The 27,541-nt window shown below is 36.6% G+C and overlaps 1 protein-coding gene across 1 annotated transcript in view; it reads right to left on the bottom strand.

Moving 5' to 3' along the window:
• COL4A2 (collagen type IV alpha 2 chain) overlaps positions 1-27,541 on the bottom strand; it is a 201,561-nt gene that overhangs the window by 46,962 nt on the left and 127,058 nt on the right. The window contains exons 18-28 of the mRNA XM_081313055.1: positions 26,942-27,008; positions 26,704-26,805; positions 19,068-19,220; positions 17,722-17,814; positions 14,138-14,301; positions 13,136-13,208; positions 12,936-13,042; positions 10,346-10,547; positions 7,850-7,909; positions 7,430-7,492; positions 2,160-2,267 (exon numbers count right to left, since the gene is read on the bottom strand). Coding sequence (XP_081169181.1) covers positions 2,160-2,267; positions 7,430-7,492; positions 7,850-7,909; positions 10,346-10,547; positions 12,936-13,042; positions 13,136-13,208; positions 14,138-14,301; positions 17,722-17,814; positions 19,068-19,220; positions 26,704-26,805; positions 26,942-27,008 — 1,192 coding nt within the window. The remainder of the gene's footprint in view (positions 1-2,159; positions 2,268-7,429; positions 7,493-7,849; positions 7,910-10,345; positions 10,548-12,935; positions 13,043-13,135; positions 13,209-14,137; positions 14,302-17,721; positions 17,815-19,067; positions 19,221-26,703; positions 26,806-26,941; positions 27,009-27,541) is intronic.

The following is a 27,541-nucleotide window of genomic DNA, read 5'->3' as shown; positions in this document are numbered from 1 at the left end:
AAAAAATACGAGAAGATTTAAAATATGAGTTCAATGGATTACTTTGGACCTTTATATATTGTATACTTTAGCAAGTAATCACTGACTATAAAAATAATTAATGACTATTAAAATTAATTACATTAATTTAACTTTATCTAGGGACGCGGTGGCTCAGTGGGTTGGGACGCTGAGCTAGTCGATCAGAAGGTCGGCAGTTTGGTGGGTCAAATCCCGAGTGCCGCGTAACAGAGTGAGCACCTGTTACTCGTCCCAGCTTCTGCCAACCTGGCAGTTCGAAAGCACGTAAAAATGCAAGTAGAAAAATAGGGACCACTACGGTGGGAAGGTAACAGCGTTCTGTGCGCCTTTGGCGTCTAGTCATGCCGGCCACATGACCACGGAGACGTCCTCGGACAAGCGCTGTCTCTTCAGCTTTGAAATGGAGATGAGCACCGGCCCCTAGAGTCGGAAACGACTAGCACGCATGTGCGGGGGAACCTTTACCTTTACCTTTTTAACTTTATCTAGATAGTGTTGAAAGTAATCAGCTTGATATCTATTACCATCCCTGGTTGGCAATATCTAATTCTTCTAGGTTGAACTTTTTTGTGAAAAGGGGAAATATACACAACCTATGTGAATTAATTATGTTTTATTGTCTAACCCCAAAAAGGGATTTTCCAAATATTGAAAGAGGAGATTCCTCTTCCTCTCAGTAAGCAAAATTGCTCCCTAGTGCTGGGGACAACTTGCTCCTCTCCAGATCACACACAAAATAAATTTTAAGGCCTTTTGTGAAAAACTGAAAAAATAAGAGAAATTAACATGGTTCCCAGTAAATCAGCTATTATATGGCTACTGAAGCAAAAAAAAGGTGCTGTTATTAATGCATAATCTTTAGATATGAGTGGAAATCTAAGAACAGAAATGTAATGTATTGGCCACAACTGTTTTAATCACTTGCTTAATGTCTGACCTAGATTGCTGTATTGCTTAATGGTTGCTGTTACTGCAAGCCAGACTGGCTGGCTCCAAGCTGATAACTAGGTTTGGGGCGGGAAACTGTTACTTTAAACCTATTGGTTGTCGCCTAGAGGCCAACAGTATAAATAGCTGTGCAGCAGCCATTAGGGCTGCTTCTGTTCTGAGTTAATAAACCTGTTGCTGTTTCAATGTTCCTGTCTTGTTCAATGCCTAAAGAACAGAAGATATAACAAGAAATACTTGGTAAGGATCCATTTCTTTGTCAGGAGAGAACCAGTGAATTTTTGGTGAGTTAAAATCTCCTTTTACAAATCTTATTTTTAAAGCACGTAATTAGAATTAGAGTTCTTTTCCCAGTGGATCTGTGTAATCTGTGATTCACCAGCTAAAGGGTAGCTCTTTGTTATTCCTCAGGTGAATATGCCTGCCCATTCTGATATAAATCAGCACATGCTGGGAAAGTAGATGTTGCTCTGAATGAAACTAGCAAAATTACTACCAGATGCCTTAAACCTACCCCTCTAGATAAGTTCTACCATCTAGCTGCATTGCCCTGGCTCCTGTTTGCAGAGAAGTAGTTGCATACAGGGAGAGTCTTAAATCATCTATATCTAGACAACATGTATGGCCTACAACCAGGTTATCAAAAATTAAAATCCAGGAAGAGTTTCCTTAGGTCAACAGAAGACTTCAAAGAATTTGAAAGCAAAGTGGACCTATGGAAAGCTACAAAGAACCAACACTGGATGGAACCAATGTAGGAGCTGGCACCTGGGTTTGACAGAAGCTGAAAAGTATGGAAATTGTTGAATAGACTGTGCATGGATACAACAAGATCCAGAGATACTCTGAACAAATGGAGCTATCTGGTGGATTCTGCTCTTTGCGATTGTTGTCTGTGCGATATGCAAACAACAACACATATGTATACCTGCCCTTTGCATCCCGATCAGTGTACACTTGAGAACCTCATGACAGCATGATAGAACTCAATTAATATTGCTAGTTTAATTTGTATACATTTTAATCTTGTATTTTATATTTTAAATGATATGCCATATAATATGCCTTATTTTGATTGTGATGCTTCTGACAAAAGTAAACAAACAAATATACAAACCAGCTAAAGGGTGAAATATAAATGCTATTCAAATATTTCAAATATCTGCAAGTAATTGTTAGTTTTGCAGTACCTGTTGGACCTGCTGCACCTCCATGACCTTGATCCCCTTGAAGTCCTTTCAGTCCTTGTGATCCATGCAAACCAGGTTCACCAGGAATCCCTTTTGTACCCTTTGCACCTATGATTTGAAGATGTAATAGAAAAGTGAGGTACACTCATTATATGTATATTTTTTATTTAAAAATTTAATTACAGCAAGAAAAACTAACTGTAGTGGAATATAGTCCAGATTTCCAAGTATTCCAGAAGAGCAAGAAGCAGCAAAGTTTAGATAGTTTGTGTGGAAGAAAGAGAGTTAAAATGGCTCCTCCCTAGGAATTCTCAGAGTATATGTTTCTGGTGTAAGTAGTTTAGCAATATTTCTGTCTCTAGGTAAGGAACAGTAAAGGAAACTGCTTAGAAGAATCTCAACATGTCCTTCTTGGTTTTTGAAAACTGACACTAATACAAACTAAGAGAAAGAAAATAGTAAGATAAAGTAAATAGTGCAGAAAAAAGAGGACTTCCAGTTTCCTGTGAGCAGTGAAGCAGTTGAGGGATTCGGAATGCCGAGCCCTTCAGCTGAATTTCTTTCTGTTTGGGGACCCTAAATGGGTAAGGAGCCGCCCCAGAGAGGTGGCAATGAAGGAAGGTAGTCCGAGGGACCTAGGAGAGATGGTGGTCCCCCCAATCAGTCCAGGAGAAGCCTTCCAGAAACCAACAGAAGAAAGGCTAGCTAACTCCATTGTAGACCAAAGCTGCAAACAAGAGAAGTCAAAAGCTCTACTTTAAGCTGATTGTAAACAGCGTGTTTGAATCTGGGTAAGAATATTGATTTTCTCTATCCTACCTACTTTCCTGAAGAAGAGAATTCCCAAAGCAAAAGATCTCTCAGAGAGAGAAGGAGGGTTCCCCCCCCCCACTTTTTGGCTATTGGAAGTGGCGAATTTCACCCTTTAGGGAGGGAAAAGATTAGAAAGATCTGAAAAATGAACCAATGCTGACACCTACTGGTGCACAAGGATTATTTGGGGACAAATTTCTGCCTCTGACCTTCAAAGTTCTCAACAAACACAGCTGTTTAGATAAAGTGAGGCTTACAAATCTGAGGGAACAGAAACAAAGAAAAAAGACCTTTTTTAATGAACTCTCTGGACTATACACATCTATTTAATTCTGACTTCAAAGCCATTTCCAAAGGGGGGAAAGGAAAAATAATCTGGACTTTTGATCATTATGGAAAACCAGAGACTTATAGAAAATACTTACCAAGAAACAATGAATACTTCACAAGAGGAAATATATGATAAGCTACAACCAATTCAAAGACAATGATCTCAAACTACAAAGAAATATAGAATAACTTTGAAAGTATAAATCAACTTATCTCCAATTTAATTCTACTCCAAGAAAACTCTCAGGAAAATATAGCAGAGATGACTGAACATAATTCCAAGGATAGAGACTCAAAGATGGAATTTTACAAAACAAAAGAATATAATTTAATTCAAGTGGAAGAAAAGATAACTCACATTTCAACGCTTCAAAGCAAATGTGAGGATGAGAAAAAGGATTGGAAAAAACATTCTACAGAGATACGAGGAAAAACACCAGAACTGGAGAGACAAAAAGTGCAAGAGAAGTAGAGAGAAAAGGAAGGAAAAAGCTTCCTAATAAAAAGGAGTGGGCAAATGCCCATAACAAAGATACTGATTTACCTTCTTTATATACAGTAATACCCATGATTAAATGGAAAAATCTTATGATTCAGCAAAGTACATTGATTAAGAAAGACACTGGGCAAAGAAAAAAGATTAAAATGGAAACTAAGAAAATAAATGATGGGACCTATCAGAGAGAATACTTAAAAAAGAAGCATTTGTTCAAATATGATTAAAGAAATAAAAAAAACTTTGGAATATACCACTTTAAGAGGGATGAATTCTCCAAATAATATAGTATGCTTGGTTTTTTTCTGTAAAAAAAAAGCTGAAATGACTTAAATAAAGCAAATGTGACTGAATTTAAGAAAAGTATAAAAAATGTTTTGAACTAGAGTCAAGGGACTAGATGACTAGATCTATTGAATGGAATGTTTAAAGATTAAATATATTCCTAGCTATTGTTAAAAAGAATAAGAAATTGAGGAAATAAATATATATTAACCTAGGAGGGATATATATTTTAAGTAGTATGCTATTTGTTATGTCTCATTGCTCTTGCTTTTTTTCCTTCTTTTTTGTTTTTCTTTTTTTTCTCTTTTCATACTTTTATTTATTTCTTAAGAAATATAAAAGTGTGAGAGGGCTTATATGGAAAAAATAGAATTAAATCTGCTAATGTAAATGTAATTAATCATTGAGAAAATTTTCACTAGTAAGAACTTGGTGGGAGAAATAAACTAAAATAAGTATTGTAACAGGATTTATGATAAGGCAATCAAAATGACTAATAAGAAAAGAAATATCATATTAATATGATTATTATTCTTTAGAAATATTGGAAAAACTATATACTCAAATTGTTATTTATCAAAACAATAAGAATTGTATTAACACAATGTTTGCAAAAAAGGATATTTTGGGGAAAGAGGAAATCAACTAAAATTAACATATGGAATATAGATTATAGAAATTAATTGTTAAAGATTGTTCTACAAATGTAACCCAGACAACACACTGTTTACCAATTATTGAGTGATTTATGCTTTGTTAAAAATCAATTTATATATATATATATATATATATATATATATATATATATATATATATATATATACACAATTTACACAAATATATGAACTGTCCGGTGTGACTACAGCCTGTTCGATGGCCTTCAAGATAGGCTGAAAACAGGAAATAAAAGATTTGCCCCATGTTTGGGGCCTAGCAAGGTAATCTAAATAGTTAACATTTGACTCATATCTCCCCTTGCAGAAAGCTAACAAAGCGAGAGAGATCCTGTGGCTCAAGAGGTAAATAACACTGCCTAATATGCAATCAGCCCAGGTTCGAATCTCAGAAGGGTATAGCTGACTGATGAAGACTAAAGAGTCAGAAATGCATCTGTTTCCCTTTAATTCTTTGTTAGTAATTTACACACACACACACACACACACACACACACACACACACACACACACACACACATATATATATATATATATATATATATATATATATATATATATATATATATATATATATATATATATATATATATACACATACATACAAACAGATATCTCTTATTTCCATAACCTATCCCCTATCTATAAGCAAATACATAAAACATGAACTTTTCAGTCTGTAGACAATTTCCAGAACTTTATAAAAAACATATTATGTCTTATTTTCACCTTGATCAAATGAACCAACTTTATATTCCTTCCTTTTACTTCTGACAATCTTAATCTTAAATTCATTCAGATATTGTCATAGGCTTTGATTTCTCTTCAGTCTTTTTTGTCTCATCACAGAAGATTGTTCAAAGCTTTAGCAAGCCTCTTTTGTAAATGTAATGAAAATACATTATCCAGACCATCTTCTTGATTTATTGTTTGTACTTTACTTTTAATTTTTAAAACTTCAGTCAGCTTCTTTTGTATATCCAGTAAAGAGTCTTTATCTGGGTTGTTCATTTGGTCTGTCCTTTGTATTTCCACTTTAGCTGCCTTCTGTGTCTTATAATCCATACTTTTAAAAATCCAATATTTCTGTTTCTACTATTTCTGCATCAGACAAGATTTGTTTCACACCTGCTGTTTCTTCATTACCATCTTTTGGACATAATCTAACCATAGAAGCAGGCATCATTACTAACCTTGTTTATATTATGGCTACTAATTTCTGACTCCATTCTTCAAATGTCTGCTTCAGTATTTTCATTGTTATAACATTTTGCATTTCATAGGCTCACATTTTTTTCCTTTTACTAAAATATTTAGTCCCCTGTAGTGTGTAATTTTTAAATCATGAAATTACTTATCTGTTGTGTGTTCTAAAAACAAATCTCATCTATTTCCTGCAAGAAGCGGTTTTTTCTTTATAATTAATTCTAAAGTCTTATTGTAAAAGTTTCAATATTCCAAATTTGTCTTGGCTCTTAGTCCATCTATAATTTTCTAAGATCAAAATCCTATTTAGCTTTTTGCTGTTTATTTCAGTTTCTTTAATCTTATAATTAATTATTCTTTTGTTCAGAGCTAAAGGTCAATTCATCCTATGGAGATTTTTCAAATTTTTCATTCTGAAGGTCTTTAATAGGTTTAAAATAGTTAATAAGCATTTTCTGAAAGTGATTAGGAAATGAGACTTGCAAACTTAGTGTCCTTTAAAAGGCTTTGTTGTGGCTGTAAGCAGGATGGCTAATCCTGTCATCTTCCAGCACTAAAATCCACAGGAAATCATTGTCTCCTCTTAAGGAGTAGCTGTCTGGAGCACATGTAGATCATCTCCCATCCTTTCTTTATCTGGAGAGATTCTAAGGAAACCAGTCTACACTCTGAATCCTTGGTTGTCAACTCTGCTTTCACAGAGTCATATTTAGTTTTCCATACCTCCTTCAGAAGTCCCAATAATATTTCTTAAATACATCTTGCTATAATGAATAGTCATTTTGATTCAGAAACAGATGGAATATTTTAAAAGGATTTAAAATGAAAAATATTGTCCTTTGTTAAAAAAAAAGTTACTTTGAAACCAATACAAAGGTTTTTTTTTAATTCTGTTGAAATATTATGGACATAAAGAATTTGATATGTTAAGTAAGTTAAGAACAGGTTTGTCTACTTGAAACAAAAAGAACTACTATATTACTGATTACCAAGAAAACATCAACAATGATTACTTTTGTCAACTGAAAATTCTGAGTTTGTATAAATACACAAAATTGCAAAATAATAATTGACAGATGAATATGGAAGTTCATTTTTAATTAAGTAAGCTAGATTTTATCTCCATTTACAGGTGGTCTTTAATTAACAACCACTCATTCAACAAACAATGCTGAAACAATGCTGAACGTCCAGCTGCCACAGCATTCCCACAGTCATGTGATTGTAACCTGGGTGCTTAGTTTGTGCCCATTTGTGACCTTCTTTAACGTCTTTCAACAAGGAGAGTCTTGTGATGTTGCACTTTATGACTGCATTGCTTAGTGATAGCAATTCTAGTCACAATTCCCATTTTTAATTGAGGACTAGTTGTACAATATTATTTTGGAATAATTATTACAGTTAAGAAAAATTGGATCAAATTATTCTTGCTCTGTGTACTATCTGATTCTTTTAAAAAAGCACACCTGGTAGTCCAGACAGTCCTGGATACCCTGGAGTTCCTTTTGGGCCGGTAACACAGCTGGTCCCTAAAGAAAAAAATATGGAAAAAATAAAGAACAAAAAATGCTCATGGTTCCTTAACAAATGAATTATGGCATAGGTTTTGTTAGCTTAGAGCCCATATTATCAGTTGAGTAGGAAAAACAGTTTTACTCTTTTAATGCAATTACTTTAGTATTGCTTCTGAATTTTTAATAATTGTGCGTAGCATATTTTGTTAAACAAAATTTGTGAAAGTAAAATGTATAAAAAGAGTTTTGAAATAGTACTCTTCTCTCACAGTTTTCTTGTTGCATAGGTTTTTTGTCTTATGCGACATGAAACACTCATTTAAATAAAAGTACATAATTCACTTTTGAATAATCGTATTTGGTTTACTTTACCTGAATGAATTGATTCTGTTCTATTATCTCTAAGAAAGCGGTCCTCTGTTTGCCCACATTCTATAATACAAAAGAAGCAAACAAACAAGAATGTCTGATTTATTTAAGCCATTACCAGGCACAAAACTATAATATTCAATTAGACTATACCTGTGAATCCATCTATAAGAATTCAGTGGATCAATTATCTGTTTGAAACAATTCATTCATAAGCAGGGAAAAATGCCTAAATATTCAAAATATAGGAGATGGACAAATGAAGCAATGTTACATAAGGAGATCTATAAAAATTGTATGGCCAACACCTTTATATTGCATAGCAGAAGGGACACATTCATTTATTATTCTACTAATCCTAATTCCAAAACAAAATTTCATCAAATACTTCTCTTGTTATGATTCAGTGATTTATTAATTATAGCATCCACCTCAGAAATTAACTTCCAGTTCACCGAGATGGAAATTCCCTGTCAGCCTTTCTTTTTTTTCCACTTGTTTTAAATAACAAAAGATCAACCCTGGAAAAGCCTACAACCTTTCTACAAGCAGAACAAATGAAAAATCTGAGCAATATGTGCTGTTTTGAACTAAAAAGTGAAATGCAAGTATTATCTATCTATCTATCTATCTATCTATCTATCTATCTATCTATCTATCTATCTATCTATCTATCTATCTATCTATCTATCTATCATCTATCTCTATCTGTTTTTGGTTTGGGTGTTTGTGTGTGTGAGAAAGTAAGAGAGAGTGGGGGGCAGAGAGAGAGAGAGAGACAGTGAGAGAGAGAATTTTAATGTTAGACAAAAGCTTATAGGTTGACATTAAAATACTTGTCTATTTTGTTTCTTGAATTTATCTGGCATGAGTTGAGTCAAGACTTTATCACTAAATATGACCAGGAAGTAAGAGATATGTAGAGAGTTCTCTTTAGAGACACTTCGAACCCAGTTATAAGAACAAAAGATACTGCAGTTTTATTCCTGAGATATTGGTCTTGAAAGACTAGCTGCTTTGGCCATCAAAACAAGCTCTTTGCCAGGCCAGTATCTGCAAAGCTGGCCAAGACCCTGATATACCTTTCCAGATGGCCTGATTTTGTGCCACCATTTGTGTGATCCATCCTATACTAGTATAAATGTTGGTGATTTCAACTGTAATCTGTTATTGATTATTTATGTTATGTAATTTTGTTGTATTTTATGTGTATTTTTTAGTTTTATTAATTATAGATTTATGTAATTCTGTTGTAGTGTGATAAAGGTTTCAATGTGATTAAAAAGCTTCAAGAAGCACCACCAGGAATTTAACCCAATCTCCCCATATACGTACACCAGCCATTAGCGTACAATACGTAGCATTTAAACTAGCCATTAGGTTAGTGTACATAATTTGATTCTTCTAATGAGAAAAGGTCAGTGAAAAGTGTTCTTTCCTGGCAGTTTATCACTACCAGACCCTGGAAACAGTGAAGCCAAGTCAAGCTCACAATATTCCAATATTTTAAAAGATTTCTTTAACAGTCAGTGTAAGGACCCACTTCAGCTAACCACCCAAGAAAGCAGAACTCTTTGAAACAGGCATTGTCTCAAAGGATACTTTTATTACGGGTTAGTGACAGTAGGGAAGTCAAGGCGAGATCTGGGGAAAAACCTGCGCAAATGGTATAGTTAAGCTAGCAATATTCCTCCCCCCCACCAAAGTTATAATGTCCATTTGAAATCTAGCCAATCCACAGGTGGCACGAAGTCTGGGCGGCTGGTACAGTTAGAGGCAGGAGAGGGAAAGTAGAAAGCGAAAGTTATCCCAAGCGACAGCATGCTCTCCCTCCACCCAGCAGAATGGCAGGCCCCAAAAGTAGAATAACTATGCAGGAGAAACAATGAGGGTTTGGGAAGCTGACAGTCAGACTTGGAATATTCAGTTAATATTCAGCTATTCTTCACCACAAACTGTAGAAAATACATTTTTTCAGTAGATCACATAATATTTTGCTATTGATTTTAGTATTTTGTTACTGTGTGGTATACATACTTTATAAAATGTATACAGTAGTTTTTTGCTCACTTTGTTTCTACTGCTTTTGGTTTGAGGAATCAGGAAATCAATACAATGATTGGAATGGCTTTTTTTGGCATATCGTATAACAATCACAAAGATTAATGAAATCTGTGTTTTGAATTAACTGATACTACCAAGCATTGTGTATATATTTTTTACTCTGCAGATAGATTTCTACTGGATGCATGTATAATATATTGATACAAACTTCAAGATGAATCTGTGAAGTCCCAGCTAAAAATGATATGAAAAGAGTGACAGTCCATTTTCATTTATTAGATCTAACTTTGTACCGTTTTTCATTTTATGATTGTCATGTCTCATGCTTTTTATAACCAGCTCCCTTCCTCCTAGCAGCCATTTTGTGATCATATTCCTCTCAGGTGCTCAGATTTCCAAATGTGCTCAAACTAGTTGGGGATTTCAAGAAAGTACCTGTCTGAGCAGGAGTGCCTGGGGGGCCAGGAGGGCCTTGAAAGCCAGGGTTTCCATATGTGCCAGGGTCACCTGTAGGACCAGGATATCCCTTTGGACCAGGCAAGCCCACACCAGGCAGACCAATTTCACCAGAAAAACCTTTTAGGCCTGGCTGGCCTTTACTACCAGGGTCCCCTTGTTCTCCTCTTATGCCATCACCCTGCAAAGAAATTTAAAATACTGTAAGTTGCATTCACTTCCACTATGATGAAGTGTTTTGAGAGATTGGTAAAGGATTATATGGTTTCATGCCTTCCCCCTACATTTGACTCACTACAGTTTGCCTATCAGAAGAACCACTCTGCAGAACAGGGGTGTCAAACTCGCAACATACAGGTTCCCCACAGGGCTGTGTCTTGAGTCCATTACTGTTCACCTTGATGACCCATGACTGCTGTGTCAAATCTGCTATGAATCATATTATTAAGTATGTGGATGACATGACACTGGTGGGTCTTATCTGGGATGACAATGAAAATGCTTATAGCAGGGGTGTCAAACTGCCGGCCTGAGGGCAGATGCATCATAGTGAAACTGCACCCACCCCATTGCCGGCAATGGAAAAAAAAGTTGCGATATGTTGCGACATGTCATGTGACATTGCGAGTTTGACACCCCTGGCTTATAGGGAAGAGGTGAAGGCTCTGGTGGACTGGTGCAATAAAAGTAACCTGGTTCTAAATGTTAATAAAACAAAGGAGATGGCTGTAGATTTTAGAAAGAGCTGGTATAGTCATACTCCACTTAGTATCAAGGATGCAGATATAGAGGTGGTCAACAGTATTAAGTATCTGGGGGTGCAGATAACTAACATCTGAATTGGTTTCTCTACGTCATCCTTAGTGAAGCGTGCAAACCAGCATTTGCATTTCATACGTTGGATGAGGAAAGGACATTTTTCTCCTTCTGTCCTGGCCGCTTTTTACAGAGGCACGATTGAGAGCATTTTAACAAACTGCATCACTGTTTGGTTTGGTGGTAGCAGTGCCTCACATAGAAGGTCCATACAGAGAGTGGCAAGGACAGCCTAGAAGATTATAGGAAGCTCGCTTCCCTTTATTCAGGACGCTGCTTATAAGCGCTATGTGCTTAGAGCTCAAAGCATTGTTAGAGACCCCATACACCCACTTAATGGTCTGTTTCTGTTGCTCCCCTCTGGGAGGAGGTTTCAAAGTATTTCTAGCAGGACTACCAGATTCTATAACAGCTTTGTTCCCTATGCCATCCATCTGATAAACTCGCAAGATTCGTTTTTCTTGCCATGTACATGTATATGTACATCTGAACTAGAGTGTTGTTTCTCTGTCATATTTCTGGTCATATTTATGTAGTGTATATTGGAGGTTGTGACCTTTTGAGAGCTGTATTCAATGAAATTTCAGTTTAATGTATGCCAATTAGTATACATTTAAAGTGACAATAAAGTTATTCTATGTCTATTCTTCCACCAGATAAACTGCTTTAGCATTAAATCACTTTTTTTAACTTTCTCAGTTACATTTTTACTGAGTTACCCAATTTCTATAAACAGGTAACTCCTATACCCCGCAATTACTTACAGAATATATATTTCCATTTCCATTTGAATGGCTTCAGTAAGGAAATGTGGATAACAAAGGAAAAACTCCAAGTTGTAAGAACTGGTAAGATTGTTTGATAGATGAATAACTTAGAATCAAAATAGCTTCGAAAGTGGTTTGTAAAATTATTGTTAGCAGAATATTTATTGCAAGTGATTTTGTCTCTGACATCTCTCTACCTGTGTAGTGCAAATAACTTGCAGCATTTTTTAACTATATTGAACCCATAAAATATCCAAATGATCACACTCACACTGTGTGATTCTATTAGTCATTGTTGGGTAATTTTTAAAATTTGCGTGTTATGAATAAGACAAGCTGCTCCAACAAATTTTTAGAGCAAAATTTGATTCCATCTGAAGCTTCCAAGTTGTCCTCAAGGATAACTGAAAATTCCTGCTTGATTGCAAACTATTCCCATCCAGAAATGCTACAGCTTCTAAAGCATCTAAAAACTGTGAAAACAGTAAAAGCAATTGCTCAGTAATTGGTGAGACTAGCTCAGGATGAATATGAAATACCCAAGAATCACTGTCTTTGCCCTGCCAGGTTTCAGTTTCAGTTTACTGGCCTATCTTGTCCATTAGTGAGTCTAGACAGCAACTCAGCACCTTTGGGACCTGACCTGATTTCAGCCATTAAAAGGTAAAGGTAAAGGTTCCCCCGCACATGCGTGCTAGTCGTTTCCGACTCTAGGGGCCGGTGCTCATCTCCGTTTCGAAGCCGAAGAGCCAGCGCTTGTCCGAGGACGTCTCCGTGGTCATGTGGCCGGCATGACTAGACGCCAAAGGCGCACGGAACGCTGTTACCTTCCCACCGGAGTGGTCCCTATTTTTCTACTTGCATTTTTATGTGCTTTTGAACTGCTAGGTTGGCAGAAGCCATTAGGAGCAGTCAAGTGGAAAGATCATCAGCATGGTAAATCTCCCGTTAGGATCTTGTGGGTTGAGGGTGAACGCCTGACTTACCCGAAGACCAGGAAGCCCTGGAAAACCATCTATGCCATTCCTGCCCGGTAAACCATCTTCTCCTTGACTTCCAGGAATTCCTGGAGTTCCTGGGTCTCCTTTGGCACCTTGAAAACATGGTTTTATGGAAATGTAGCAAAATAAATCAATATATGAATAAAGTGGTTTAGTTTACATTTTAAAAAGATATCTGTTGGTACCTTTTGTGGTAACATATTGGGAATCTCCTTTTATCCCTTTTGGTCCAGATGGCCCAGGTTCACCAGGGAATCCCTATTGATGGATATTAAGAAAATTTAATTTAAATTTAATTAAACATACTGCAAAAATGTAAGGAAAAGATTGTTACCTTTTGTGAAAACAAAATGCACTGAAGTTTTAGAACAAAAGGAAAAAGTCATATAATTCCTCCCAATTAATGCAGATTTGTAAGTGGAATGCCTGTGTGCAGTCCTCTGCTGCAAGGAGAGGATTTCAAGAAAGTACTGAATTTGTGCAAAGTTTATAATAGGCTGAATTTTACACAGAGATGTATGAAGGAAATAAGATATACTTTTCACAAGATGATGAATTATAGTTTAGTTTCGCAACTGGATCTGGTATTTCCATTTTTTTCTCATAAAAGATTCATAGCAGATTTTTTGTTTTATAAATCCAAAGAATTAATGGAACATCTACAGGGAAAACAGTGTTTTCAAGTGGAAGGTCTACATGAGGGAATCCATTGCTGCAAAGAATGTAAACCATTTTATGGAAACATATAGTATGTAAACCACATTGAGTGTCCTGTCCACTCAGATGCTCATGAAGAGTCTGCTCGAGGTGCTAGGGAAGAATGTCAATCTCAAGAGTTGGTAAACAATCAAACACTTGAGGCTAACTATGCTGTCCATTTTGCTCTGGCTCTGATCTCCTCTGCAGCACGTTCTCCACTTTGCTAGTGTATGGATGTACACACTCACCCACTCCACCCACTGCTGCCTGTACCTTTCTTGCAATGCAATGTAAATTGCTTAAACCTCATTTTTCTACGTCTGCTTGGAACAAGACTTGGAGAGCCTTTTTCAGGAAAAGAAGTCCATATATGAAAAACTTCAGTTTTGAAAATATTTATGGCATAAATATACATAATACATTGGGAAAATATTACATAATATTTTGTTCTCTAAAATATACAATATTCCATTACAAAAATATCATACCTTTGCACCAGGAAAGCCCGGAAGTCCATGGTAGCCTTGGTCTCCTAATTCTCCTTTCTCCCCAGCATATCCTATTGGACCTTGAAATCCTGGAGGACCAGGTTGTCCTGCAGGACTTCTTCTTCCTTCGATATGTTCAACACATTTGCAATCTCCTGTATCACCTACAAATATATATTTCTCTGTGTTTGTGTTTGTGTGTGCATAGTATCAAAACATTTACTCCCAGCCATGGGTTTTAGCAAAATTCATATAAAATTACAGCTATCCATATCAGTTCCGTATATCCCTTCATAGACCCAAATATTACAAAGAAGAAAACTTTGTGCCAATAAAGCTGGGCTACTAAAAGCTGGGCTACTATATCTAAGTTTAAAAACTGATAGGACCACTAGATGGAAGTATAGAGATACTAAAAATTCTGCAGCCTGGATTTGGTAATTTAAATATTATGACAAATCCCACAGAAAAGCCAAATGGGATGCCTAGAGGTCACATTCAGCCTGCTGACTGAAATTCCTGCTCTTTGAATCAAGGGCATAGTAGTCTTAAACAATTCCACAGCACTATACATCTTTACCTAAAGGTAAGTCATACTGCATTCTTTGGGGTTGAAGTTTAACTGCCTAGTATTGAAACATCCATTTTTACACACTTGGGTTTTCACAAACACCCATTTGGAATCTTATGGCAACTTAAGTCTGTCTATATGAGCAGAGATCAGGATGGGAAAAAGTGTTGTTTCCTCAGCCAAGAGGGTTTGCTTCTCAAATCCATAGGGTATATATACACATACATATACTCAGGCTGTTAAAGTAGCTGCATTGATTTCTGAATCATGCACAGCCCTATATTTAGCATTATTATTTATTTACAGCAATTACTTATAAAATGATTATTAGGGAGCTTACAATTAATACAATGCAATGCAAAAGTTTACAGGTAGTCCTCAATTTATGACTATTTAACAACAGTTCAAACTTATGACAATGCTGAAAAAGACTTTGATGATTTAAGACCAGTCATCAAAGTTATGACTGTTGCATCACCCCCACAGTCATGTAATTGTGGTTTGGGCATTGGGAACTGGGTCACATTTACAATGGATGCAGTAAACTTTGGCCATGTGATTGCAATTTGTAGACCTTCTCTGTTAGTCTCCGACAAGCAAAGGAAGCCAGATTCACTTAATGACTACTTAGCAACTGCAGTAAAATTAATCATAAAATCAGGTCTGGTCACCTGATGACTTGTTTACCATCTATCTCATTTAGCAATAAAAATTCCAGTACCAATTGTGGTTGTAAGTCAAGGACTACCTGTATTTGTGAAACAACCAATTGAAGCCTACACTACAATGGATCTAGCTGCACAAGCTTTCTTCCTCTGGGTTCCAGCCATTTTCAGATGATTTTCATTGATCTTAATTCAGATTAATACAAAGGAGTCACACTAGCTATAATCAGTGGGAGAAAGTAAATCAACCAGAAAATTTCCAGCTCTCATCAGATTTCATTGATCTCCACAGAGGATGAATAGTTTAATATGTCTTCTTATAACCTTAAACCTTAACAAGTTGATTTGATCGTGATAAGAAAGCAGATAAAATTACTCACTTTTTTGTCCCCTTCAAGACAGTGAGGATTTGAGATGGGATTGTATGTTCTGTGAAATGGAACCTTCACAGAACTTTCTGTCAAAATGAAGGGATGAGGCAAAGCAAAATACACCATTTTGCTATTTTCAGTTGGGAGTGCCAAGGCCGAGTGCTTTTTTTATGTTAAGGTGTTTTTATCTGTATTTCCAATGGAAGATCCACATCCAGTGAGGGAATGGAGGATTTTAGAAATAAACCACTGGCTTAAGGGATGGTGCCATTGAGAGAACTTTGGATTCCTAGACCACAATCTATATTGTGCACCTGAAGGACTTCTGGCAGAGCATGGATTGCACCTCCCATGAACCAGGAAGAATGTGTTTAGAAAACAACTGGCTTGGCTTATGTGAAGGGCTTTAAACTAAAACTGAAAGGGAAGGAAGACCATCTCTAGGACCCAATCCCAAACATAAACCCTAAGACAGGGGTGTCAAACTCGCAACGTCACATGATATGTTGTGACGTATTGTGACTTTTTTTCTATTGCTGGCAATGGGGTGAGCATGGTTTCAGCATGATGCATCCAGCCTGCAGTTTGACAGCCCCACTCTAAGATAACTAATTAAACATTGAGGTAAGGAGTGGTGAGAAGGAAGGGGAATTCAAATATAAAACAGGAGATGTAGGAAACAAATGGAGTGTCAGCAAAAAGGGATTTAGATACCTATATATACACTAATGCTTAAAGTACAGGGAACAAACAAGTTGAACTTGAAGTCTTAATACAGGAGGGCAGGTACAATATTGTTGCCATTACTGAAATTTGGTGGGATGAAACCCATGATCGCAATGTAGAAGGGTGTAAGTTGTTCAAAAGAAACAGACCCAACAAAAGAGGAGGGAGTTGCAACGTATGTAAAAAATCACTACCTCTCTAAAGAAATGCACAATACCAAGGATGAAAGTCTTCTTGAATGCATTTGGGTTAATATAAAAGGAAAAAAGAATGAGATTGCCATAGGTGTATATTACAGGCCAGCCAACCAAACACAGGAACTGGATGAAATTTTTGCTAATCAGTGAGCTAAGGTGTGTAGGAAACAAACTACAGTAGCTATGGGGGACTTTACACTGATATCAACTGAGAGACAAACTCTGCAACTAGTGGGAGATCAAACAGTTTCCTGATGTGCCTAGCTGACAACTTTGTCATCCAAAAGGTAGAAGATAGAACTAGAAGGTCAGCTATACTTAATTCTTACTAATAGGGAGAAAAAGATAGATGGGGTTGAAGTTGCAGGATCTTTGGAGGACAGGTAAAATCTGAGGAAGCTGAAGAAAATTCTTGGATGAGAAGTGAAACATCTTCAGAGAAAAACAAGAACGTCCAGTTGCCTCTTGAAAAAGCACCTTTGGGACAACCATGACCTGGATGACTGAGAATCTCCATAGAAACCTAAAACTAAGGAAAAATTTCCTGACAATCAAAACAGTTAATCAGTGGAATGACTTGCATCCAGAAGATATGGAAGTGATTTTCAAGAAAATCTTGAACAACTATTTGTCTGGAATGGTATAAGGTCTCCTGCTCAAGCAGGGGATTGGTCTAGAAGACCTCCAAGATCTCTTCCAATTTTGTTATTCCATGTAGTACCTTGGAGCAACTGGAGTTGAGATGGCTACTTGGCTGGATTAGTACCATTTTACATAATTGTTAAACTAAACCACCTATCCCAAAAGGAAAATAAAAGAATAAAAATGACTATATAGTTAAAAGAGTTAATAGATAAGATTGAGATTTTATTTTTTAAAAGAAAAACACTTGCAAGATGAGCTTTCTTGTAAGAGAAATCCTGAAAGTAGAGAACTAAACAGAAAGAAAAGCATTTTAGACTATATCCCATTATACAATGCACATGAAGTATGTTCTCTGCAGGAAAATCTATGGTGACAATAGATCAATATACTTCAGTATTTTAAACATTACCTTTCAGTCCATTTTGTCCTCGTGGACCTGGATAACCTTGCTTGCCTGCAGGACCTTGAACTCCTGGATAGCCTTTCAGCCCAACGGAATAACCTGCAGAAGAGGAAGACTAGAGTGACTGAGGGAGACTGAGATGTTTATGCAGTTCTGTACCAGCATTAAGGGGTTAGCTTGTCCATACTAAGGCTTATGAAAAAGCCTGAAAGCAAGATGTACGAGATAACGTTGATATTAGTTACTGGAAGATTTACATCTTTCTTTCTTTTGATCGGCTCAAAATATTTATATATGAGTATAATAGCACTGTTATTTCCCCCCCCCCACTTCTTTCAGACATCAGGCAGCAGCAGAAAGGTTTTTTAAAAATAGTATTTGTTTCCTATACTTAAACAGGTAACATGCTGTTAAATCATAATGTTGCTTGTTTGGATTGACTTAGTATGTTACATGAACTCACTATTATAATTTGTAAACCACAGTTGATAGCATACACAATTGTGTGAAAGTAGCCTAGCATTGTTTATTCAATACATCCTCATTAAACAAAGGTTATAGTAGTACAAGCAGGGAGGAAGCTTTTTATGACTTTCATTTGCATGGCATATTAAGCCAAGCTGTAGTTTGGCTAACACTATTATCCAACCTGGACTTTGAGTCAGATTGTGATTAAAGAGGTTCCTTTTGTAGGTTAAGTACAAATTGTTACCACTGTTTGTTGAAACTTGTCTAATTTTAACATAAAGCATGGCTTATCATTAGGAGCCAAACAATGGCTACCTTTCAATTAACCTTATACATGGGGACATGACATAAAGCAGGGGGTCCCCAACTCTCAGTCTGTGGACTAGTAGTAGGCCGTGGCATACCAGCAATCGGTCCACATAAAAAAGCAAAGCCCCATCTGTGAGATGCAGGCAGCACACAAAACCACACACCCTCCAGTCCACAGAAAAACCTCTCTCCACAGAACTGGTTCCTGGTGCCCCAAAGGTTGGGGACCTCTGACATAATATCTCTCTCTCTCTCTCTCTCTCTGTATGACAATAGATTTTAAATAAAAAAAATTGTGAAGGAGTAGTAGAAGAAGAGAAGGAAAGAACAAAAAGAGGTGGATTTGACAGAATAAAATTCTTGATAATAATAGGTTATTGCGGTCTTAATTAAAGGAGAGTAAGATATAAAGCAAGGCATTATTTCACAGCTACTTTAGTATTTATTTTTATTTAGTTGAATTTTCAAATTTCCCTTGGTTGTTCAATTTCGAAATGTCTGATTAAGGAAACTTCTCAAAGTATTTTCCCTCCTAAAAGTTTAAAAACCAGTATATAAATATCCATTCCATTTACCTGGACTTCCTGGGTGGCCAGGAGAGCCAGGGAAGCCAGGTGCTCCTGGTTCACCATCTAAACCAGGAGGACCAGGATGAAGAGCTGGAAAGCCAGGATCGCCAGGATCGCCTTTGGGGCCCATTTCTCCAGGAAAACCTCTTCCAATAACATCTGGAATGGGGAAAAAAAGTGGCTATGTATGACTTTCATAAGGCTACGGATGAAAAAATACAAAGAAAAAGCAAACCAGTACAGAATCTCTCACTATTAAAATGAACAAAGCAATAAATCAATTATCATATTTATAATAAGAAAAAGAAAACAAAGTAGAATAAAAACAGAATCCCAGATCACCATAAGTCATAAAGCCCTGTTGAAATAGAATAATTCTGCTATGTTCCCAAATACACTTTCTGATGTTATCTAATGTGATATTTGATAATATGAGAGCCATAACCCAAAATACTTTTCTGATCCTTCCCCCGCTTGACTTCTTGTGTAGGTGGAATCTGGCCCTCCCTTGATGCCTAGACATGATGGACAGTATTGTTCTAGAAAAAGTGATTCCTAACATGTCCCAGTGCGATGCCATGTAAGAGTTTAACAGTTTGACATGACTAGTAGTTTTCTATCATATTTTGAACTAGCTACATCTGAATCATTCTAAAGACAGCTTCAGATACAGTAAAGTTCATTATAGTAATGTAGTCCAGTGGTGAGGTTCTTGTAATGTATTGGGCTTTGTGGGGTTAATTGCTGGAAAGTTGCTTAAGCAGGGAAGCTGGCTAAAGGCTCCCAACTCCTCAGACAACCTGTCTCCAGCACCGCCATTGGCTGCTTCTAGCGTGGCAATAGGTTGCTTTAAACCTATTGGCCGCCACCTAGATGCCAGGGTATAAATAGCTGCATTTGCAGCCCTGTTTCTCAGTTCAGTTCCTGTAAGCAAATAAAGAATGATTCTTGCTGAACTCACTCGCCTCGTCTCTTCAATCAAGCACAGAACCCAGAATATAACAGTTCTGAAGTAATAAAAGTAGAACCACCTTCACGATCCAGGTAGAGCAGCAACTGTCACTCCTTCTGAAACTGGGCATAGGCCCCATTGGCTACAGCTTCCATCTGCTGCTGAAAAAGGAGCCACCAGCCTCGAGCTGCAGACCAACTCCTTCAGAGGTAGATGACCCCATCAAGCGCCACTACTGTGGCTGATGTTATTTGATGCCATCAAATTTAACCAGTGTATAGGAGCTTAATCTGGGGTTTAACCTGATTTTTTTCTCCCCATTCAGCTACTGAATACAGTATATTCTGAGTAAGTATATATTGGACAACAAATGTTTTCAAAAAATTTGCTTCCTGAAAAACTTTTGATGATTATGAAAGACCCTTTCAAACCGAACACAAATATAATTTCACAATGATATAGGAATAGGAAATAGGAGAAATAAGAAATTAACTTTTATTGACTATAATGTATTTAATTGTATAATGTTTCTGACATGCTATATGAGTTCAACAGGGCTAAAAATGATTTTCCTTTGCACTCAACTGCTGATTTTCCTTTGCACTCAGTGTCCAATGCATCTTGCTAGAGTGTCCAACAATAGTTAGAAGTACTGATAGATTCCAGTTGCAACCACATCAGCTCTTTTCCAGTGCTCTGATAGTTCCCGTGGTAGAGCTCTGAAATATTTTGTTCAATGGTTCCAAGGTTATATTTGCCAACTCCTTCAGAAACATGGCATACTGTATAAACCATCTAGTCCTGGTGATTTAAATTCATCTAGAGTGGATAGGTGTTGTCTCACCATTTTCTAGCCTAGTTTAACTTGCATTCCTATTCTGTCCGCACGTTGCTTTCCATAGTTTGGGCTGTTTTTTCCCTTTTGCATGCAGACCGTTGCAAAAAAGAAATTAAGCAGATCTGCTTTCTCCCTGTTGCCTGTCATCTTCTTGCCATCATTTCCCACTAGTGGCCCAATCATTTCCTTGACTCTCTTCTTATTCCTTAGATATTGAAATAAATCTTTAGGGGTGTTTTTTGCATGTGTTGTGAGTCTTAGTTCATTCTGAGCTTTAGCTCCCTGACTCCATCCTTGCAGATTTGGGCTATTTGCTGGAATTCTGTTCTAGTTATATGTCCTTCCCATTTTTTATATTTGTCCTTTTGGTCTTCAGTTTGTCAGAGAGTTCTTCTTTATGCACCATGATGGTTTTATCTGTGGCCTCTTGTTTTTCTTTCTCTAGATTATTGTGTTTGACTGTGCTTTTATAATTTCATTTTTCAGAATTTCCCAAACATTTTAAATTGCTTTTCCCTTTAGGATTTCCATTCATGGAATCTTTCCTAATCTCTGTCTTGGGCTTGTTAAACTCAGCTTTCCTAAAGTCGTTTGACTTTTTTGATTACTTGTGTCTGCATTATATTGAATTCTAGTATGAATTGAATTCTTTCCCTTCTACAACTTCTACCTCCTCTATCATTTAATCCCTATTAGTAACAATTCAGTCCAGCATAGCTGACCTTCTAGTTCTCTCTTCTATCTTTTGGGTAACAAAGTTGTTAGCTAGGCCCATAATGAACCTGTTTAATTTCCACACTAGTTGCAGAGTTTGCTCTCAGGGTAGTTAAAGTCCCCCATTGCTACTGTGATGTGTTTCCTGAATACCTTAGCTAGCTAATTAGCAAAAGGTTCATTTGTTTCCTGTGCTTGGTTGCGTGGCCTGTAGTATACATCGATGGCATTATTCTTTTTTCCTTTTATATTAACCCAAATGCATTCAAGAAGGCTTTCATCCTTAGTGCTGTGCATTTCTGAAAAGGTGCAGCGATTCCTTAATTTACAATGAAACTCCACCTACTCTTCTGTTAGATCTACCGGTATTTCTTTTGAACAATTTATATCCTTCTAGCAGCACATTCTAATCATGTGTTCCATCTCTTCAACTTTCAGTAACAGCAACAATATTGTACCTGCCCTTCTGTACTAAGACTTCAAAAGTTCACCTTGTTTATTACTCATACTTTGAGCATTAGTATATAAGTATATAACCTTTTTGGCTGACCTTGTATCTGCTTTCCTTATCTCCTGTTTTATACCTGAGTTCCCCTTTCTTCTCATCACTCCCTTCTTCATTGTCTGTTTGACTTGGAGTTTATGCTTGGGGTTAGGCCCCAAAGATGATCTCCCTTTCCTTCCAATTTTAGTTTAAAGGCCTTCGGATAAGCCGAGTCAATTGTTTTCTAAACATTCTTCCCAGTTCTTGTGAGCTCTTCCTTTTTTTAATAAGAATTTTATTGATTTTTTATGCATTCAATAGTACTTGTTCAACAAACGTGTTGTCTCAGTTTTACATTCACTAATACAGATTTAATTCCTAATCCTTTATTCTTTTCTCTAGCCATTGATAAAATAACTCCTAAGTTTTATAATATTCTGTTTCTTCTTTTTCTTTCAACCTCTGTCCATCTCTGCACATTCTAGTATTTTTTTATTTATTTCTTCATCTGATGGTATTTTTTTTCATTTTTCCAATATTGTGCGAATATAATTCTTGTCACTGTTATTACATGTAAAATAAAATATATGCTTTGTTTATCAGTCTTTTCTGACATTATACCTAATAAAAAAAGTTCAGGTTTAAAATCTACATGTTTTCCCAAAACTTTTCTAGCCACATATGTATTTTTTTCCAATAATTCTTTGCTTTGGCACATGTCCACCAAACATGGTAATAGGTATCTGACTTGTGTTTACATTTCCAACATCTAAATGACATGTTTTGAAACATTTTTGCTATTTTGTGAGCCCTTCCTGTAATGTAAACCATGGTCTAGGAATCCAAAGTTCTCTCAATGGCACCATCCCTTGAGCTGTGATTTACTTCTAGAATCCTCTGTTCCCTCATTGGATGTTGACTTTCTTGGTTTTCCAGCCTAACTGCTCATAGTCCCTTGATATTGTTTTCAGGTTTTTGTTGTATCATTCCTCCCAAATGAAAGAAAAAAAGGATAATAATCAGTGAGCTTGATTATTTTGGTAAGCTTGTCACATATTTGATCTTTGCACCTGGGAGATGACATACTATCCTTTATAGTTAATCTCTTCTACAAATTGCCCACTCTGTTTCTTTAAGAAGTGAGTCTCCTATCACCAGCACATCTTTTTTCTTCATGGTCTTTTTTCCCCTCTTTACTTCATAGTCTCATATGCTGTAAGAAATTTGTTAATCAGCTGATTGTAATTTGGTTCAGAAAGTTTTCACTGATATCCTTGAATGCTTTCCAGATGATTTTCTCTGGCTCCACTAACAGATCTGTGAATTGCTGTATCTGATCGATATACCAACAAAAACACTTTCCTTAATTTTAGCTTCAGTTATTCTTGGAAATATCTATCTCAAATAACAGAAACCTTCAGAAAATTTTCCATCAGTCTGATTTTTATGTATAAAGGAGACAAAAATATATTTGTCAGGTCAACAATGTGCCACATTTTTCCCTCCTGGAACAAAATTATTTCAGAATTACCATTTCTTTTTAATATAATTTGACTCTCTTGCACAGCTGTATATGTACATTTGTATATGTAACAAAGGTACTTGGTATATCTGAGCTGCATTTCAAGCAGCAGAGCCACTACTTTTAAATGACCATTAATATTCCAGTTGTACTGCATGTGCTTCTTTCATGTGCGCAGCATAGTGAAGGATATAAATTGCCATTGTGTAACAAGAGAGCCTTAAGGCTTAACACTGATGAATCAATAAAGAGACACCACTCTAGTATGCTCACAATTCAAAGTTGGGAACAAACTGTCAATGTCAGTACAGAAAATGAGGTTGTCAACCTGTGCTAAAAATTTGTTAAATGATCTTGGTGGCTTTAAAAGACATAAATTTTCTTACCTGTTGATATCAAACACCATCCTTGCAGGCTTGAACTCAGTAGTTCTGCTTTTGATTTTGACAAACCTAAGTCCCTGATTTAATTCTGACTGTGTTATGAGATGTGGCTCACCAGACATACACAATTCAAAATCTGGATCATGGTTACTGTCCGTGCCTGGCTGGTACACTGCAGCATCTTTGTCTTTTTCATCTAAGTTCCATTTCTCTGGTGGCTTCAGTACTGAAATATTGCGGTCATGTGACACTGGTCTCATGGCTGAAGGCAGATTGGGATATTTAATTGATTTCATATTTTTAGCAGAGAAACCAGCAACATTAGTCAGATAGAAGTAGTTGTCACAGGATCATTCTGTTCTCACCATATGATTGGAACAGCAAACAGCATTAACTTCTCAGCTCCCCTGAGCCAAGTTTTAAGATCAACAGCACATTTTGTACAACAAATGTGAGGAACCCAGGCTTTATCTTGGTCACCAATCTTACAACCAAAGTACAGTTCCTATGCTTTCTTAACAAGCATAGTCAGGGTGCGTCTTTGAGGCTTAAGCTCATATTCATCACAAACATAGTGGGATGTATCATGGCTGTTCCGACATTGATGAAACATTTATAGCAAGTTTGTAATTGGTTTACTTGTTATGTAAATTACATGTTATGCCTTGAAACAATTACATCAAAATTCATGGAAACTTATACCAACCAAATGAATAGCATCTGTGCATGAGAGTTGCTTTAATAGACTTTCCAGGCAGCATCCATCCAGCCTAAGCATGCCTAGGCAGGTGCAAACTGTACCAGTTTCACAAATATTGTACAGTATGCCCTGAGTACATGCCTGGACATGCATGAGCTACAGTACACAAAGCATCTTATAACACAAGCGGAAATTAGTTAACTTAAAACATACATAAGAAATTGCAAAACCAGAAGTTTTCTATAAAGCAGTACATGATAGATTAAGGTTTAGCAGCCAAAATCTATAAGATACACCCAAAGGTCTTCAGGAAGCAAAATTTTGTTGTCCAGATTTTTACAGTATCTAAAGCTTAGAAACACCAGTCCTTCAAACTGTGTCTCCACACCACTTAATGTAATCGCTATTCTCAGCTTGCCTTCAGAAGTTGTGAATGCTCCATCACTAGAGGCTTTTAAAAGAGATTGAACAGTCATTTTTATGTAATCGTGTAGGATCTTCTGCTTGAGCAGGGGGTTGGACTAGAAGATCTCCAAAATCCCTTCCAACTGTTGTTCTGTTAGTGTTGCTAAAAGTTGTTTTGAAAAATCAGATACACATACAAGTCCTTAAATATTTGAAGTGAACCACTTAGATTAAAGATATCCTCTATACAGATACTATTATAATTGAGTTGTATTATAAGTGTGAATTCAATGGTAATGATTTTTAGTACCTCATGATTTTTTGACCACAAAGGGTAGCAGGAGATAAAGGATACATTTACTATCCCTTCTTAAACTGTCTGCTTTTTGTCTAAGAGATTGCTAATCTGAGGCTATTTCCTTTTGCTTTTGTTTCCAGACTGGACAAACCAAGAGGTGGCAGAGTCTAACCATGTCAGTCAAGGAAACAAGCCAGAGGCAAGAGGGGGGGCTAGATGATTCATGAGGCGGCAGAGGCTGACCACGGCAGGCACAGGGGTGAGCCAGTAACCAGAGGGGGGCACCAGATGTGCCAGGTAATGGCAGAGGCGAACTGATTCAGGCGAGTTAGAGAGCCAATGACTGGGGCGAGGGCAGATGTGCCACACAGCGGCAAAGGCAAACTGAGATGGGGTGAGCAGAGGCACACGTGCAAGTAACCAGAGAGAGCTGATGGCCAAAACAATAGATAGAATGACGGACATTGCGGCGCCAAAAAGTACATGGTTGCTGACTCACTTTCTTACAGGATATTTAATTTATTTTATTTATTTTTATTGCTAATTTTATTGCTAATTAAACATTAGGCTTCAACTATCTCTTTAAAATATTTCTTGTAAATAAATCTTTCATTATAGCTATAAAACTAAGAATTGCTCAGGTTGGTTTCCTTTTTCCCCCATCCCCAGTATGCTGAAGAACCCTCTGTCACAGATTTCAAACATTAGACTTTAACATTATGGATGGTGAAGATGATGGTAGAGTCGCACTGCTGAAAAGAGCCACAAGAGCTGCAGGCTTACTGGGTTCTCACCAAGACCTCTGATTACTCTAACTAATCTTTATCTTCAAAGCAGCACAGTCTACATACAATCTATTCAAAGCAGTGAAAAAGAAGCATTTGTTATGAAAATATGCCTGGATGGTATAAACAGCTGCAGAGATCCAAGGAAATCAGCCAAGCCACATTAGGGTTTAGGAATCTGGACTGCCCCCGACCTTCGCTCTTTTCGCCGGGACTTAAAAACCTGGTTGTTCGAACTGTCTGGCCTGGACTGAGGGATTTTAAATTTTAAAGTATTTAATTAAATTATATTAAATTAATTTTAAAATTTTAATTTTATTGTTATTAGGAATTGTGGGCTTTACTAATTTAATTCTATTTTATTCTTTTTGTACTGTTTTAATTGCCCTGTGAACCGCCCTGAGTCCTTCGGGAATAGGGCGGTATATAAATTCAACAAATAAATAAAATAAATAAATAAAATAATGACATTACAAGGAAAAGCTCATTTATTGTAGACTGGAGAAAAGTGAATATATTTCTCCAGAATCAATGCGCTATATCAAAGGGGTAAAAAATTACCATGAAATGATCCTTTGGCACCAGGTGGACCGGGACTGCCTTTGGCTCCTCTCTCTCCCTCAGGCCCTGGAATGCCATCCATTCCCTGGTCACCAGGTACACCTGTAAAACCCACAAATTTATAGTTTAAACCTCAGCCACATAAGGATAACTCCAGATTGTCTGACATCAATATATTTTAACACTTTCTGAAACAACTGCTAAGACAAATAATATTCAAAAGCTGTAAAAGCAGCACCTTTTATCAGGGTGGGATGTTGTGCATGACCTGGTGGCCCTCGAATTCCTTTATCCCCAGATTCACCCTATAGAAATACGAATTTAGTTAAGTCAACTTAGTACACGCTTGAAAATCAAATAATTTCATTATGAATGAGAAAGTAAGGCATGAAGAACTTTCACTCCCACAGACCCAGTAATTTCCCTAAGACTGCATTTTGTTCTTATCAGTTACTGTAATATTTCTTTATTTTTTACTCTTCACACATAGGCTAAAATACCCCCTAATAAATGATCACTACTTATATTACAAGAATACCATGATACATTGCTTTGCCAGTTTATCTTCACCCATCATCACAATGACAACTGTTCACAACTCATTTTTGGCAGAATGGTTCAATGGCATGGCAATTTTGCCAATTCCTTCTTGCTTGGCCACTTCAACATTATCCAGGTTTTAGACTTCCAAATCTTAGCTTAAGTAGAGAAACACCAGCTACAATTGGCCATTATTTAAGTCATTCCATGTCCTTTCCTTAATAATAAATATGTAATTTTTGCAAGCAAGGCCATAAAGGAGGAAATAGAAAGCACAATCAAATTAAGCAAAAATGTT

This window comes from Vipera berus, assembly GCF_964194415.1.
Source record: "Vipera berus genome assembly, chromosome: 1".
Taxonomy (NCBI): domain Eukaryota; kingdom Metazoa; phylum Chordata; class Lepidosauria; order Squamata; family Viperidae; genus Vipera; species Vipera berus.
Note: the sequence above shows the minus strand (reverse complement) of the source record. Positions and strands in the feature narration are given on the sequence as shown.